A 17,104-nucleotide genomic window follows, 5' to 3' on the forward strand; every position below is an offset into this window, starting at 1 on the left:
CTGTCGTCCAGTAATTGTGGGCACCGCCAGTATAAAATAACGAGGGGGGGGGGGGGCGGAAACTTGTGCTGGTTTACCTATATGGGTATATGTTTTTTTCTGTCTATTTTTATCTGTTCATTCATGGAAGCAATTTACGGCAAAGATTAAAACGTTGTAATCCCGCAGCAATCAAGCTTGTGGAAATAGCGAGAAAAGATGAACATTAATTTTCTTATGTTTGTAAAAACTCCTATGGGATGTTTCATCGAACTTGTACCGTCTTTATTTTCCTGTCCATAATAGAGAGAGGACGTTTAGCTCACTCATAATGTAAAATTCTTGTAGTAAGAAGTCAACTTCGTTTACTAGTTCCTTATTTCACCTGATCTATCTGCCTGTGTTACTGGTATCTGTAATACCTCGGAAATGCATGAAATTTAAGTAGAGCAAGCTGGACGCCGTAACATCTCTTCAAAGGAGAAGGGGAGGCCAATAACTTCAAGGCTCGAGAAACCTTCCTCTAATGATCCAATAGTATATGTGAAGAATTTTTGTGTATACGAAAAGTCATGAGCCTGACTGTCTGGAGTATGCGTCACTATGCGTAAATTAGATGAGACACACGCTCCCGAGCGAACTCGCTGTTGTTGCGGTGCCACCAAATTTCTGTCATAGTTAGTGTTCTTAAAATTATTAATTGATCAGGAGACTCATATTAGATGAAGTGTTTATGGATAATTTTCGGCAAGCTTCTTTAGATAAACAGCCTCTAAGTTCTAAAGTACAATATTGGGTTAGCTATGTGGATGGCGTACTGTGCTTGTGGACCACCAGACAATTAAATACCACAGTACAATCAGGTTTATAGTGGAGTTGAGTGAAGAGTCTATAAACTTTTTAGACCTCACATTTGACATCAGTAAACAACAGCATTCATTTAAGATATACAGGAAAGTAACCTCAGCAGGCATAGTAATACCTGTCGGTTTCCAGCAACCCATAACCCACAAACATGCATGTTCGACTCTATGGTGCACTGTCTACTACCTATACCACAAGCCAAACCAGATTTTGAAAATGAATTGAAAATAATTGCAGAAAGAGCATCAGCACGGTTTATAGTCCACACTAATTGACAACATACTCAGAAAAATAAGAGGTAGAGGATAACAGTACTCCTTAATCCACCTCAGGCAGCACAACCACACTGATATGAAATGAGTACCCATGCTATGTGGGTAGGACTTCACAGGTTCTTTCCAGGAACCTAAAATCCAGGAAATATATCCCAGACTTTTACTGTTCAACAGTAGGGCTATAACTGATAGACTGACTGAGCACAAAATGAGTTGGAGATTGAAGAAGGAAGATTCCACCTTTACTGAACATGCTGTGAATAAATTTCATTCATAGAATGTGAAATGTGATGTTCTCGATAATTGAACTGAAGGTAGAAAACTAACATTACTTGAACATCTGGCCATTAACAACCGCCAATCAAAGAATCCTGATCTGGTCCTTAATGACCAAATACCTTTCCATTATTCACCCTTATTAAAGTAGCAGTCAGTCATTATTTCTCTCAGCATTGGATAATAAGCTTGTTATATCTGCTCCACATCCACATTCCGTAGCCTTCGTTCTACCCCTCCCTTTATTCAGTCTGTTCCTCACAATCAACAGTTTATCCTTACAGCACAGGATCCTGTCTCATTACTCATTTGTAGAACATTTTTGGCTTATACATTCACATAGGTTCAGTATTTGAATATACTGTAACAGAAGATTTATATGTCCATAGTCTCTTTAGGTCTTACATCATGCTTGTGTTTTTTGTCGACATAGTCATAAATAATCACATATCTGTGTACAGCTATTAATTATCGTTGACTTTGTACGGACTATCTATTTAGTATCAAGTTATTTGACAATGACCTAAGAAGCAGAAAGCCGGTTCATAACGAACTATTAAATAAATATTATTGTGGAACATTAATGTTTTTTATTCAAGCTATTAACAATACAATGTAGTATTACTTAGAAAATACATAGGTGTACGTATATACAACAAGTACAAGATCTCAACAGGAACAGCTGAAGATGGTAATTCCGCAGAAAGTATCTTGTTGCTAATCAGTGTAATCAACACGAGTCAAATAAAATATCATATTTTGACCTTATGTGCATTTCGGGTTACTTAGATAAGAAGTCCCTTCAGTTAAGTTGTGCCATAAATTTCGTTTCTTTCTGCTTTTACTCACTACCTGTCATTAGATATCTACTCGTCTAATTCTCAGCGTTCACCTACAGCGCCACATTCGCTTCTTGGTTCAAATGGTTCAAATGGCTCTGAGCACTATGGGACTCAACTGCTGTGGTCATCAGTCCCCTAGAACTTAGAACTACTTAAACCTAACTAACCTAAGGACATCACACACATCCATGCCCGAGGCAGGATTCGAACCTGTGACCGTAGCAGTCGCACGGTTCCGGACTGCGCGCCTAGAACCGCGAGACCACCATGGCCGGCTTCGCTTCTTGTCCGAGCTGTTTATCGTCCACGCTTCACTTCTGTACAAGGGTACATTCGAGATGGACACATTCAGAAAATGTTTTCAATACTTAGATTTATATTGCAAGTTAAAATATTTACTTTTTCAGAAACACTTTTCTTGCTAGTGCCTGTCTGTACCTTACGCCATCTAATTCGGCCATCATCAGTTATTTTCTTGCCCAGATACCAAAACTCATCTACAACTTGTAGTCTCTCATTTCCTAATTTGTTTCCCTCTGATCTGACTACACTCTATCATACTTCTTTTATTTTTGAAGTTCGGTTCATAACTTTTTTCAAGCAACTAACCATTCCTTTAACCGATCTCTCAACTCCCTTCTGTCGCTGACAGAACCCAAAAATACTAATCTGTTTTTCTATATAACAGTTCAGCGAAGCATTTGATCGATCAGTTTATGAAATTCTACGTCTGACAGCTCTAAATCACCATACTACAGATTTAAGTCAAGAGATATGGTGTTGACAAAAGAGTGCTTCTGCTACCAACGAGAAGGGAATAATTCGTATCCGAATGTTATGCCCAGATCTAACACTGATGTCGCTTTTTTATTGTGAGACTGCGCCAAGTGTGAGCCATGGGCACCTTTATCAATAAGCTGAAGTTCATCTTTTGGTCAGATAAAATTAAGAGAAAGACGAAATAAAGGTTCTATAAAACAACAATACAAAGCATTTGTTTATATCAAACGTAATCCTGGGAAACGACAAGACAAGATAGAACAAGAGTTGAAGCCGTGCTAATGGGTATTTTAAGAAATCGTAGATCGTTAAGGTGAGAGAGAGGACCCTAAATAAAGAGATCAGTAAGTGATAGAAAATTCATCACCTAAGAGGAGAAAGATCAGAGATTAAAATGGTATGGGCATATGATGAGGTTAGGGGATGGACGATGGATGATAGAAATACTTTGTTGGTAAATTCAGTACAAGATAGAAAGAGGAACATCCTGTCCAGAATTGAAAATTCAAGTGCAGGAGGATACGCAACGAATAAATTGGAATGATGATTTTAATAAGGTTCGAGAGGCTTTGATACAATGTTGCAGGAAACGGCCTCAAGAGCTGTATACAACTCCTGAAATTTGAGAAAGTTTAGCCACAAAAAGTTTCTGGGTTCGAGTCCCACTTTGTAAATCTGATTAAAACTCCCATGCATGCTCGGTAGTGAATATTTTTCCAGAATTAAAACTTGCCAATCAAGGAAACAGTGTTTACTTTTATCGTTCATCGTACAGTTTAATCTCCCACGTTACAAAATTGCGTGTAACGAGAGTTTAAATAATTTGGCTGAAAAGATGATAATAATGTGTTGAGGAATCTTCAGACCAATTTCCAAAGAGTCAACAGGAATAGTTTCGCTATTCTCATATTCACTGCAGGCTTACATGCTGTTATAGGAAATCTTCAAACAAGCTGCACCCTAAATATGCTATTTAGCACATTAACATCTTACACATTGTCATGTAAGAGGTCTGACATACTAAGTAATTTAATACAGTTATATTTTTTTGCTCTCGTACCTTTGTTGGTAAGATAAAGCTTATCTCTTGATCCTGTAGAGTGGGGTGTATATGTTTTTTACAACTAAACCAGTTGACAGAAATTATCATAATCTTATGAACAAAAGTTTGCATTATAAATAACCACTACATTAGGCTGTTGCTCTTGAAAAAATTTGCTTGAAAAATCGCATACTGCAGTTAAGTGGTTTATTTTGTGCATTATATTATTAAAGCCTATAAAAATTATATGTTGTAATAACACAAAGCGGCAACATCGTATAAAATTGCTGATTCGTATTGGAAAAACAAATATGTTTGAAGTATGCCAATTTGTTTTGTGAGGGCTAAAGGAGTTCTCAAGTTGTTTCTGGCACTAAAATTAGGCCTCCTTTGGGGGCTGGACGACTCTCTCCTGTGCAAAGATACAAATACAATTGTGTAAGTATTTGTAGCGCTAAATTCCTTCTGCAATCAAACTGCTTTTGTAGACCAAATCATCCACATTGGTCCAAATTTTCAAATTTAAGGATAATTTACTTACGTTCTTATGTGCCTAGGTATTTAGCTCTACTTATTATTTCAGTTATTCAAGTATGTAATTTATAGAGTTTTGTGTTAATTATTTGTGTTTGTGGTATCCATACGAGGAGTAGCTAACGACGGGAAAAAGCGTGGCAATTATTCAAGGAATAATTAACGAAGCTTAATTCCTGAGGAAGCCGTAAGTACACAGTCAAGATGAATGGTGAGCTGCTCCCAGCCAGTGCTAATACAATTTTCGGTCGAATCTATTTCCATATGAAGTCATACTTCGCCCATGAGCTAGCCCCATACCGGTTAACTCTTTTTGATGACAACGGAATAACGCTCATGACAAAAAAAAACAGCCCTCGTTAAACTGTTCAAGCCAGTCAATAGTAAACTCATAAGGAACACTGTAATTGAAGGTGTATTAATCTTACATCGAATTGCGTGTAATACGGATGAAGTGTTTTCCTTCTTCCTTGAAAAATACGTGAACTACATCAAAAAACACTTTGGGTCCAGCTTCACTATATTGTATGATGGATACCTGAGAAAAGCATAGAACCTGCTGAACGTGCCCGAAGAGCTCACACTATCGTACACGTCTCTTCTATTTGATGTCACAATGTCGCCAACTATGCCAAAAGAACGTTTCGTACTAAACGAATCTAGAAGGGAACGTCTCACGTCAAAGTTGACGCAGACCATCGAGGACGCAGGCTCCTGATTGTGGATACAGCCGTAGAAACATCGAGAGAGAGGAGAGGGGGGGTACGTCTTCATTATGGTGGAAGATCCTGATTTGTTGGTCCTGCTGACTGACCACATAGCTAATAGCAGGGAACAGGATAAACTGGTCACCGGTATCTTCTTTATGAAACCTCAAAAAAGCAAACCAAGACACATTTGTTTACATCCCCAAGACTACTAAACTCTCTGAAGAAGCCAATGAATATATATTATTTCTTCGAACTTCTACCTTTCTCGACGGAACAAAATCAAATTTGTAAACACATTTCAAAACGCCGTTCCTGATAAGGTTTCTGATGCAGGAACTAAGTTCATTGTGTATTTATACACAGGTAGTAGCTTCAAACTCGTGCGTGAAATGCGTCTGTGATTGCTCCAGTTTCCATGTTCACGTCCCACCGAAACCGTCGCTCGCCAGAACTCCCTCAGGGTTTACTTGCAGGTGCAGATGTGTAGGAACAATCATCTGAAAAAAAGAGGTCTAATCCACAATGCAATCACTCGTCACCCAACCATCACAGCTCAACACAATATCCTGCACTTGCAAGAAGGGATGCCAAGCATCTGGTTCCTACAGGAAAGCGTTTATAAAGTGCTTGGCTGTATGCCATACCTCTAGAAAAGAAGAGGACATCTTCCTTGATGGGTGCAAATCGACGATGACATTGCCGTCGTCTAGCAGGATATCGATTTGAATCCCACCCCAAAAGAAGACGAAGAATTGGACAACGATGTGTCTTCTCCGGTACCCTCTCCCCCGAAAAACATCGACAGTATAAATTTTGAATGGATGTAACTACAAAACAACAACTGCTTAGAGAATGATTGTTAGAAATTTATCTATGAGCGATTCGCTATTGTAACTCAAGTATTTTTCACTAATAAAACCTTTCATTTAATACGTATTTTTTTCCTTTTCTAAACACATTTATTACGAACTTAGACTGGCGTAATAATTAATATTAATACATAGAGATAACTACATAGCTCAGTAGGTACCTATCTAAATTAACCTTAAACTTTAACATTTGGACAAATATAGATGCTTTGGTCTTCAGAAGTAATCAGACTTCAAAAAGACGTATTAGCAGGAATTTGGCGCTACGAATACCTGCAACTTTTTAGTTATATCTTTGCAAAGGAGTGAGTGAATTTTAAAACGTAGAGGTCTTTTTACGCATGAAGTAACGCTCTACAACATTCATGACTAACACGTTTCCTTTGGAGTAGCCATTTTTGAGTTACGGGCGTTGGATAGTAAAAATTTCCGATCTTTGATGATCGATTGCGGTTAAACGGTATAACCGTTTTTACGCAAAATTTTATACGCGTTCATTTTCGTGTTTCTGTTGGATATTTCGAGTTATAATGAAAAAACTGAAAAAGGCCAAAAATTTCGTCTTTTTTCGACCCTCAGAAGTTTAGCACAAGCCGGAAGATGTAGCAAACTCATTTAATGCTTATTTAGGATGCGTAGTGTCGAGTAAATGTTTTCCAGCATGAAAATATTTATCGACCAGCAAAAGTCTAATTTGCCTAAAGTACTAGTATCTTCTCGATGGTAGAATTCAGAGAAACTGAAATAATGTAATTTTTTAAATTCATTTCATAGTAATGTCCATTTTCCTGGAAGATACGCTGAAGTGCAAATATCTTGAGAACGGGGCGGCCGAATATACTTAGGTGGTAGTTAGGGCATAAGAATTTCATTTCATCTTCTAGGATTTAGTTAAGGGCTGGGAAGTTACAATATTACAACATGAAACTGTAACAGTATTACATGCATTTTTTACGCAAAACACTAATTTTTTATCACTTGAAACATGTTAAAAGTTTACAGATTTAAATAAAAAGAAATACCAAGGTTTACACGAAGTTGCTCAGATATGTTGGGCCTCATCAACTTCGCGTAATCTTTGGTGTTTCTTTTTAGTTAAACCTGTAAAATTTTAACATGTTTCAAGTGATAATTAATGTACGAAAATGAAGCCTAAAACAATTTTTGTTTGTTGTTGGCATTCCCTTAATTTTACATGATAGGGCCGTGAAGGCCGTCTGTACATTATCGCGTGATGGTAGCTTGTGACCTGCAAGTAAATTATGATATGTAAATTTGGATGACAAGTTAACTCAACACTTTATATCTAGAGGTAATTTAAACGTGCTAATTTATTTCGCGACTGCAATCTTTCATGTTGTTGTGAAGCACACTTAAAGGAAACACATGTTTTGCAGATATTCGTTTGTAAATAACATCCATCAGACTTCGCCAAAATACAGTACCAATGTTGTTCTTGTGTGTCTAGGTCACTGTTCCTCAAGTGAGTCTAGCCCCAAAATTTACTTTTGTGTACTATCTTCTCCCCTCCTCTTCTCTCTCTTTTTCCTTTCACTGTGTGTCTGCGTGTGTGAGTGTGTGTGTGTGTGTGTTTGTGTATGTCTGTGACTGTGTGTGTTTGTGTTTAGCGTTTGTGTGGTCTGTTCTGTAGAGTTCCGTTAATATCTTAAGCAGTGTGTCTTTACATATTGTAGTGTAGACGTTCATAGCCTGTTTATTTTGCTAATGTCTTCTCTAGGTAGTTATCTTTTATTGTAAGTTTATGGTATGGACCGAGGATGAATTTTAGTATTTTTAAATCTTTCCAGTTTTGTTGAGTGACGGTTGAGAGCTATTACGTGGTGAGCTAGTTTTCTGCAGAAGCTGTTACTTTTTAGGGCTCTGTAGTGTCTTGAAGGCCTTGTTTTAAAGTTCCTGCATGTTTAAAGTATGTATACTGACTGGCAAGTGTTACATGTATTTGTTGAATTTATGTGAGTGCCTTCTGTATTCTGATCTTTTTCCGTGTCACGTTGTCTTTCCGGTATCATATCTGATTTCCCTGTTTTTTTTGTTGTTTTTTTATATTGTCTATGCTGTCAATAATTTTGTTATTGTAGGTGAGTGTGTGCCACTTCGTGTGCGTCTTGTTGCTCTGTTATGTTTTGGATGTTGTCGTTGTCTTTGGAGTTGTATTCTTCTGTATTGTTGTACAAGGTCCTGTGTGCATATAGCCTGTTCATTTCTTTTCCTTTTACATATTTCTTGGTTTAGTTCGTTAATGAAATGGGTATCATAACCACTTTCTGTTGCTATTTGTTTTATTGTGTTCAGCTCTTGTGGTTAGTTCAGTCTGCTTATCGATGTTGGTTTTAATATGTGGAGTATGAATTTGAATCTTGCTCATTTATGTGCCTTGTGGAGGTTTTATTGATTGTGAGTGGTGGTGCTCATGATTACCAGTTTACAATGACTGTTGTCAAACTTTTTGCGGTGAGATTTAGAAAATTTAGTCTCTTTCTTAACAAGAGAATTAATAGCTGCAGAGAAATACAGATTATCAGAATACACAAATCCACATAATCTCCAACACAGAGCATCTGAATATATCACATTCAAGATGCAAAAACAAAAACTAAAACTATATAATGCCATTCTAACAAAGTCAGACAAAAGCAATATAATGCTGATCATGAATTAAAGAAAATACATAGATAAAACACTAGATATTCTGAAGGACAACGTTACCAAACTGATCACTTAGCCAACAGCAAGGTACCACAGAGTCATTCAACAAACATTGAAAAATATTAAAAATACAGTCAAAAACGTCTATATAAAAAGAATTAAGCCGAAAATCCAAAACACTCATCCTAAATCCCCTGTAAAACTTGCACAAAAAAATTCTTTCATTTTAATAAATTAAACAATCTACATCAGAAAAATAACTAGGCAACACACTATACACCCACACTGATGAAATAGCAGCCATTCTCAGGACTGTAAAAACATAAAATATAAACAATTTACACCGAGAAATTCAATTTATATTAGAAACAAAAACAAAAACACACTAATTTTCTAGCTCTAACCATACAAAAAATAAACAACATTCACGACTTCCCAATATTCAGGTGTACGACTACCATTCACAGTCAAACAAATGAGAAGCAGGTTTCAGATTCTCACCCACAGATTGAACAGAACATCCATAACCAAACTGAACTACACTCAAGAGGTAAATATAATGAAATAAATAGCAACTAAAAGTGGTTATGATACCCATATGATTGACAAACTAAACCAACGAATATATAAATGGAAAATTAATGAACAGGACACAGACACACAAGACCTTGCACAACAACACAGAAGAACACAACTTACAGACAATAACATCATCCACGATGTAACGGGGGATTAAATCACACCCTTACTCACCTTCAATAATAAAATTGTTCACAGAAAAGGCAACATCATGGAAAAAAACAGAGACTCTAAATACGACAAATGAAAGACAAAACAACACAGAAAATGTCCAAAACACACACAAAACACACATATAAATTCAACTTAGCAAGGATACTGTATGAACTTATCAGTCTGTATATATAGAGCAAACATGCAGGGATTGTAGAACAAGATTTTCAGGACATTACAGAGCTGTAAAAAAGTAATAGTTTCCATAGCACATTTGCTGCCCTCCTGATAACTTACATCCGTCTCCCAAGAAAAATGGAAACATTTAAAAATTCTAAAATACGGCCACAGCCTATAACATAAACTTATAATACAACAAAATATCCACATACAGAAGGCATTAGCAGAAGCAAAACACATTATAAATTAGTGCATTACGACAGGCAAAGGTGCATAGTATAACACATATAAGGAAAAGACGAAACAAACAGCTAAACACAAAAACAAAAACCAACATATTCACACACCCACACATACACCCACACACACATACAATAAACATACAAACACACTAAGAAGGAATTTGGGGGGGGGGGGGGGGGCAAGGCAAACAAAATTCAAATTTTGGCGCCAGGCTTACTTGACTAACTGTGAACGCCAACAGACTGGACAGACAACAACAACTTTTATACTGTACTTTGGTGAAGTTTGATTAGTGTTATTTCCAAACGAAAATGTGGAAAATATCTGCAGTGCTTGTCTGTGCTTCACAACATTTCAACACAATGCAGATAAAAAAATATTTGCGAGAACTAAATGCAAGCAATCGCAAATACCCTTACGAAAGACCTTAGCACAATTCAATTACGTTTAGATGTAAAGTGATGAGTTAAGTCAGCAGTGAAATTCACATTAACATAGCTTAGTTGCAGATGACAAGCTCCAATCCAATAGAATGTACAGAGGACCCTGCATAGCACTATCATGTAAAATTAAGGGAATGACAACGATGAACAAAATTGTATTGGGTTTCATTTTTGTAGATTAATTATATTTTGAAATATGCTGAAATTTTACACATTTAAATGAAAACAAAAACGAAAGAGAAACTCTGAGGATGATACGAAAGTGCTGAAACACATTTCGTTCTGTATGAAGAAACAGTGTTTAGCATAGGAGACACATCTTACATCCAGTAATTTTTTATGTACTAACACGACCAATAAATAAGCTTCAAAGTCTAATGATGAAAAAAACTGTGTTAGTTACTTACGGGTCCATAGCTATGAAACGTTAGGTAGAGCTTGATGCGTTTGGAGTTCTTCAGGACGTAGTCTCGGAGAGCTTGCGTCTCAGGTTCTGAGAAGGCATGAGGGCCAGCATAGAGTTCAGAGCAGGGGTTGTTGCTGGCGCCGATCTCTGAAAGAAAGGATTGCAACACCTGGTGAGGGATAGCTGCAAGCTACGTTTGTAACTGGTGACGTCAATCAGTGTACTAGACTGCAGTGTCAAATTGTTAGACGTCCCGGTCGTGGTGGGGAAAGATATGTAGGTATCAGTTATGTAGCCGAAGCTGCCAACTACCTTGCCGCAGTGTTAACACCGATTCCCGTCAGGTAATCGAAGTTAAACGCTCTGGGCTGGAATGGCACTTGGATGGATGATCATCTGATCTGCCGAGCGCTGTTGCAAGCGGGGTGCACTCAGCCCTTGTGATGCAAACTGAGGAACTACTTGATTGAGAAGTAGCGGCTGCAGTGTCTTAAACTGACATACGGACTGGAGAGCGGAGCGCTGACCACATGCCCTTCCATATCCGCATCCAGTGACGCCTGAGGGCTGAGGATGACATGGCAGCCGGTCGGTAACGTAGGGCCGTCATGGCATATTCAGATGGAGTTAAGTTTTTTATGTAGCCGGAAAAGTAGGCACATTTCATGAGATACTATTTCTGCTCCACAAGTTGGGCGTCGATGTCATCGATCAAATACACTCTCAGATCAAATCTGTAGGGACATCTAATAGTGGACGCTAATAGGGGACGTGTCCATCTTTCGCCTTGTCATGATCTCTTTCGTAGGCACTTTCAATTACATACCTCAAAGTCTCTGGAGAATGGCACCCTATTGTTACTGAAGAGCCAAAACCAGAGAAGGTACTGATGTTGGACGCCAGTGCAAAGTCCACGTTGTAGCTCATCCCAAAGGTGGTGCATTTCGTTTAGGTTTCTCTGGGGAGTTCGGTCTATTTCGGTAATGTTAATTTCCACAAACCATTGGTACATGGATGACGCTTTACGACAGGACGCTGCATCATGCGGATACAGTCATCGTTTCCGAACTGTTCCGAACTGTACAATGATGTACCGTGTGTTCACTTCCATCCGAATTCAGCCCTTCTTAAGTTCAATAAGGGGCCAGTTCATTAGTTCCCAACAGTGATCCACTGCTCAGTGGAGTCACTTTTTACATCACCTTAGGCGTCGCTTAGCACCGACTACAGAGATGTGTGGTCTGTGGAGCTGGTCGACCATTCTACCCAATTCTGTATGCACCTTGTACTGTCTAGTCTCCTTTTAGCACTATGGACCGCTTATGCCATGCGATGTCTTATAACCATCCTTCACAATGCTCGACAGTTTCTGGCCGTCAGTTCTTGAGGTCTGCCTGGTATTTGTTTGTTGTGGTAGCTCCTTCGTATTTTCACCCCACAGTTACATCACAAAGCGACGAGATGGGAAGCATTAGAAGAGTTGACATTTCCATGATTGACTTCGTATGAAGATGACGTCGAATGAGTAGCCCACGTTCGAAGTCTCTGATCTGTCCTGGCCGACCCATTCTGCTACTTCTGCTTCTGTGCTAACAGTACAGTTCCTCTTACCTCCTTTCATACTGGCAGACCCCTTGTCTAGTGGTCTGTATACTTTTGATTCAGACAGAGCACCATGCGTCTCCTCAAAGTCTCAAGAATTGGGGTCCAACAACATAAACTGCTTAAAAAACTTTTGCAGCAGCGAAAGTCTCTAGTTTTAGGTTTAAGAGAAGCAGAAACTGTTAATATGCAATTTTCATCGGATTCATGTCAACAGGTAAAGCAGGCCATTCCATTTGGTTGACTCTCGCTGCCTGAAAGGAAGTGTTCAAGGGGTTGGAGTATCCGATGTCGAAAGCTCAAAACACTCAAATTATCCTCGACAGTGATGTGAGGTGTCCCCCAAAAACACGAGTCACCCCCGTCATTGCAGAACACGTGAGGCTGCACCATGAGTCGTGCACCGCTACTTCACCTTCACACTTTTCTGAGACGATTATCAGACGTCAGACAAGTCCTACACCGACTGATAAGGGAAACCCAAAGCCACTGATGCACGCTCAGTTCCAGGTTCCCCGGTCAGTGATGCTGGGGAAGAGGAGGCATGAACAGTACTGTTGTTCATGATAGTAGGCTAGAGGTTCAGAGTGATCGTGTGGAGAAGGTTGGCTACCATTTTGGTCGACACATCACTCCCAGTTGCCTGGGAATTACCTAACGATTTCGGAAATGGAATATACTATCTGTCTAGCTCCAACTACCATCCCGGGGTTGGGTTGGGTTGTTTTGGGGGAAGGAGACCAGACAGCATGGTCATCGGTCTCATCGGATTAGGGAAGGAAGAGGAAGGAAGTCGGCCGTGCCCTTTGAAAGGAACTATCAAGGCATTTGCTTGTAGCGATCTAGGGAAATCACGGAAAACCTAAATCAGGATGGTTGGACGCGGTATTGAACCGTCGTCCTCCTGACTACATTCCTGCATTAGCAGTATATGGGCATGTTCAGCTTACTAGATGGTAATTTCGTGAACTTTTTACCAATTATTTTACTAGTACACTGAATGCAGTTAGTTGAATTAATATTTTAAGTTTCCTTATATAAAACCACGATTTTGGTTTCACTGCATCCCCCATTTAAAATATTTATGTATACTAACAAATAAAAACATCATTTAATAAAAAAATTCAGATATCTGATAAAATTACTCAGTTAAAATTTAACAAGTAATAAAATAAATTTATTCAGTTCAAATTTAAAAAATATAAAAAGATTTAAAATTCATTCAAATTCAATAATGTTAAGCAATTCATCTTTAGTTTTGAGTTTCTTCGATTTATGAAAATTAATCCAACAGTTTTCTCCAATATAAATTTGTTTTTTGTGAAGATTTTATTGTAACAAGATGGAAAGGTTATTTTAAATGTATCATGTAAAACTAATAAAACCCTTGGATCATATCTAGTTACCAAAATTTCAGCTCATCGATTCTACAACAACCTTATCTTCTTTTGAAACTGTGGTCACATATTCAAATCCGTCTTCATTAGGATCACACCATATATGAGTAGAATGTCCAAAACTTGAAATCTAAGTTAAAATTACTGCCAAATATTTCTAATGGATAAAGTACTTTGTTTTTCTTACTTTTTTATTGTTCCATTATTAAGTGTGAGTCCTTTCACAGTTAATTCATTTGATAGGGATGAAGGCCACTGAATAAGAAGCAATGAAGAAATAAATGGATGTTGTATCTATACAGAATATTATTTCCTTATTTTGATTGTGACAATGTCGAACAATTTTGCCAAATAATTAATTTTTTATCGGATTTTATGTTGGAAGTCGGATAATCTGTTCCATCAGTTCCTATAACACTTAAATTAATATAAAGTTGGATAATGATTAGGATGAATCCATCCATCTCAATTTTTAATATTAATTTTCGAGCCTTGTATGGTATATTTACTTTTTTTAATTTATGGGAGAAGAGTGAAAATGGTAAATTCCAAACTTAATCATTTATAAAGGAAAACATTAATTAAACACTTATAAAGTAACTGTTATATCTGATCCATTAAAGTCAATCAGACCATCATTTCCATCACTTATAGGTATTTCCAAATTCTTAATATTATCAAAAATTGGAATTTTACACGAAAATTTGGTTCATAATATATTGGTCCCCCAAAATCAGCATTTGGTTCAAATGAAGAAATAATAATAGTTTCTTGATGAGAATAATTAGTTTTTTTAACAAACATTCCAACAGCCAGATTAAAACTCATATTATTTAATTCGAATAGTTTTATTTTTGATAGATAATTATGAAATGTCAGTTGATTGGGTTCAATAATTGCTGATTAAAACCTAAAATTTGTGCAGTACGATCTTCTATGTTGCTGTTGTGGTCTTCAGTCTAGACACTGCTTTGACGCTGCTCTCCATGCTACTCTATCCTGAGCAAGCTTCTTCATCTCAGAGTATCTACTGCAACCTAAATCCTTGTGAATCTTTTCAGTGTATTCATGCCTTGGTCTCCTTGTGCGATTTTTACCCTCTGTGTTACGCTCCAGTGCTACTTTCAAGTACCCTCAATGTCTCAGAACATGTCCTAATAACCTTTCCCTTCTTCTAGTCAAACTGGGCCACGAATTCCTGTTCTCCACTATTCTATTCAGCACCTCCTCATTAGTTGTATGATCAACGCATTTAATCTTCAGAATTCTTCTGTAGCACCAGATTTCGAAAGCTTCCATTCTCTTCTTGAATAAAAATTTTTTCATACATGTTTTGCTTCCATTTATGGCTACAATCCGTACATACTAAACTTTCAGAAAAGATTTCCTGAGGCTTAAATCTATACTCGATGTTAAAAAATCTCTGTTATTCAGAAACGCTTTCCTTTCCATTGCCAGTCTACATTTTATATCCTCTCTAATTCGACCATCATCAGTTATTTCGCTCCCCCAAGTAGAAAAACTGATCTACTGCTTTAGTTGTCTTAGTTCCTAATCTAATTCCCTCAGCATCACCTGATTTGTTTCTACTACATTCCATTATCCTTGTTTTTCTTATGTTGATGTTTATTTTATATCCTCCTTTCAAGACACTATCCATTCATCCATTCCATTCAACTCTCCTTCCAGGTCCTTTGCTGCCTCTGACAGAATTACATTCTCACCAGCAAACAACAAAGTTTTTAATTCTTTTCCATGTATTTTAATTCCTACTCCGAATTTTTCTTTTGTTTCCTTTACGTCTTGCTCAATGTACAGATTGAATAACATCAGGGAGAGGCGACAAACCTGTGTCATTCCCTTCTCAATCAATGCTTCCCTTTCATCCCTCTCAACTTTTATAACTGCTGTCTGGTTTCTGTACAAATTGTAAATAGCCTTTCGCTCCCTGCCACCTTCAGAATCTGAAAGAGAGTATCCCAGTCAACATTGTCAAACGCTTTCTGTAAGTCCTAGGAGAGGAGATACTGGTGGCATTAAAAGCTGTGAGAATGGGTCATGAGTCATGCTTGGGTAGCTCAGTTGATAGAGCACTTGCCTGTGAAAGGTAAAGGTCCCGAGTTCAAGTCTTGATCTGATACACAGTTTTAATCTGCCCGGAAGTTTCATAATATTAATTACACTTATTGTTTTATTAAAGAAGATTATATTTTGATATTAAAGTAAAATTTAATAAGAATGACATGTCACAATTATTCGGAAATTTTAAATTTGAATTTATTGAATCAGGTGGCTTTAATAGGTTTCATTTATTAGATATATATAAAAATTAATGAATCTTGTATAAAATTTAATCATGAAAAAAGTACTTGGAAATTTGGTTTTATTTTCTAAGAAACATTACCAAGACACAGACAAAGTTACTCATATTAAGACTGGGCACAGACTGGAGACTCCTTCAGCTGTCAAAAGATACAAGATTAATTATATCATCAATTCTTCTTGTTAGTAATTAACCCAAGTATCGAAATTATTTTGATAACAAATAATATTAAATCTTTCTTCTGTTCTTTTGAATAAATTTGTTGAATTAAGTACATAATTAATTCTTAAATGCTTCTTCATAATTTGGATGTTTATTTCTAATAATATTTACTTGTTTTGAAGATTTCTGCCTTGTTTTCTGGTAATTTAATAAACAGAATTATTATCATGTAATCTTAAAGTAACAAAAATATCTCTTAAACTTTAATCAGTTATTGGAGAAACAATATGAGGTCTTGATCTATCTATTTTTCTCTTTCTTCCATTTAACATATCTAAATCCACATCAACTATTTCATTCAAATTTTCTGTATGTTTGCCAACAGTTTATTTATAAAACTTCCTGGCAGATTAAAACTGTGTGCCCGACCGAGACTCGAACTCGGGACCTTTGCCTTTCGTGGGCAAGTGCTCTACCAACTGAGCTACCGAAGCACGACTCACGGCCGGTACTCACAGCTCTACTTCTGCCAGTACCTCGTCTCCTACCTTCCAAACTTTACAGAAGCTCTCCTGAAAGACATCCAGAACTAGCACTCCTGAAAGAAAAGATATTGCGGAGACATGGCTTAGCCACAGCCTGGGGGATGTTTCCAGGAGAGCTTCTGTAAAGTTTGGAAGGTAGGGGACGAGGTACTGGCAGAAGTAAAGCTGTGAGTACCGGGCATGAGTCGTGCTTCGTTAGCTCAGTTGGTAGAGCACTTGCCTCCAAAAGGCAA

The 17,104-nt window shown here is 37.4% G+C and overlaps 1 protein-coding gene across 1 annotated transcript in view; it reads right to left on the reverse strand.

Moving 5' to 3' along the window:
* Positions 1-17,104, reverse strand: part of LOC126268061 (carboxypeptidase B-like) — a 105,856-nt gene that overhangs the window by 27,472 nt on the left and 61,280 nt on the right. Inside the window, exon 5 of the mRNA XM_049973496.1 lies at positions 10,844-10,989. Coding sequence (XP_049829453.1) covers positions 10,844-10,989 — 146 coding nt within the window. The remainder of the gene's footprint in view (positions 1-10,843; positions 10,990-17,104) is intronic.

The sequence above is a fragment of the Schistocerca gregaria genome, chromosome 4, assembly GCF_023897955.1.
Source record: "Schistocerca gregaria isolate iqSchGreg1 chromosome 4, iqSchGreg1.2, whole genome shotgun sequence".
Lineage (NCBI taxonomy): Eukaryota > Metazoa > Arthropoda > Insecta > Orthoptera > Acrididae > Schistocerca > Schistocerca gregaria.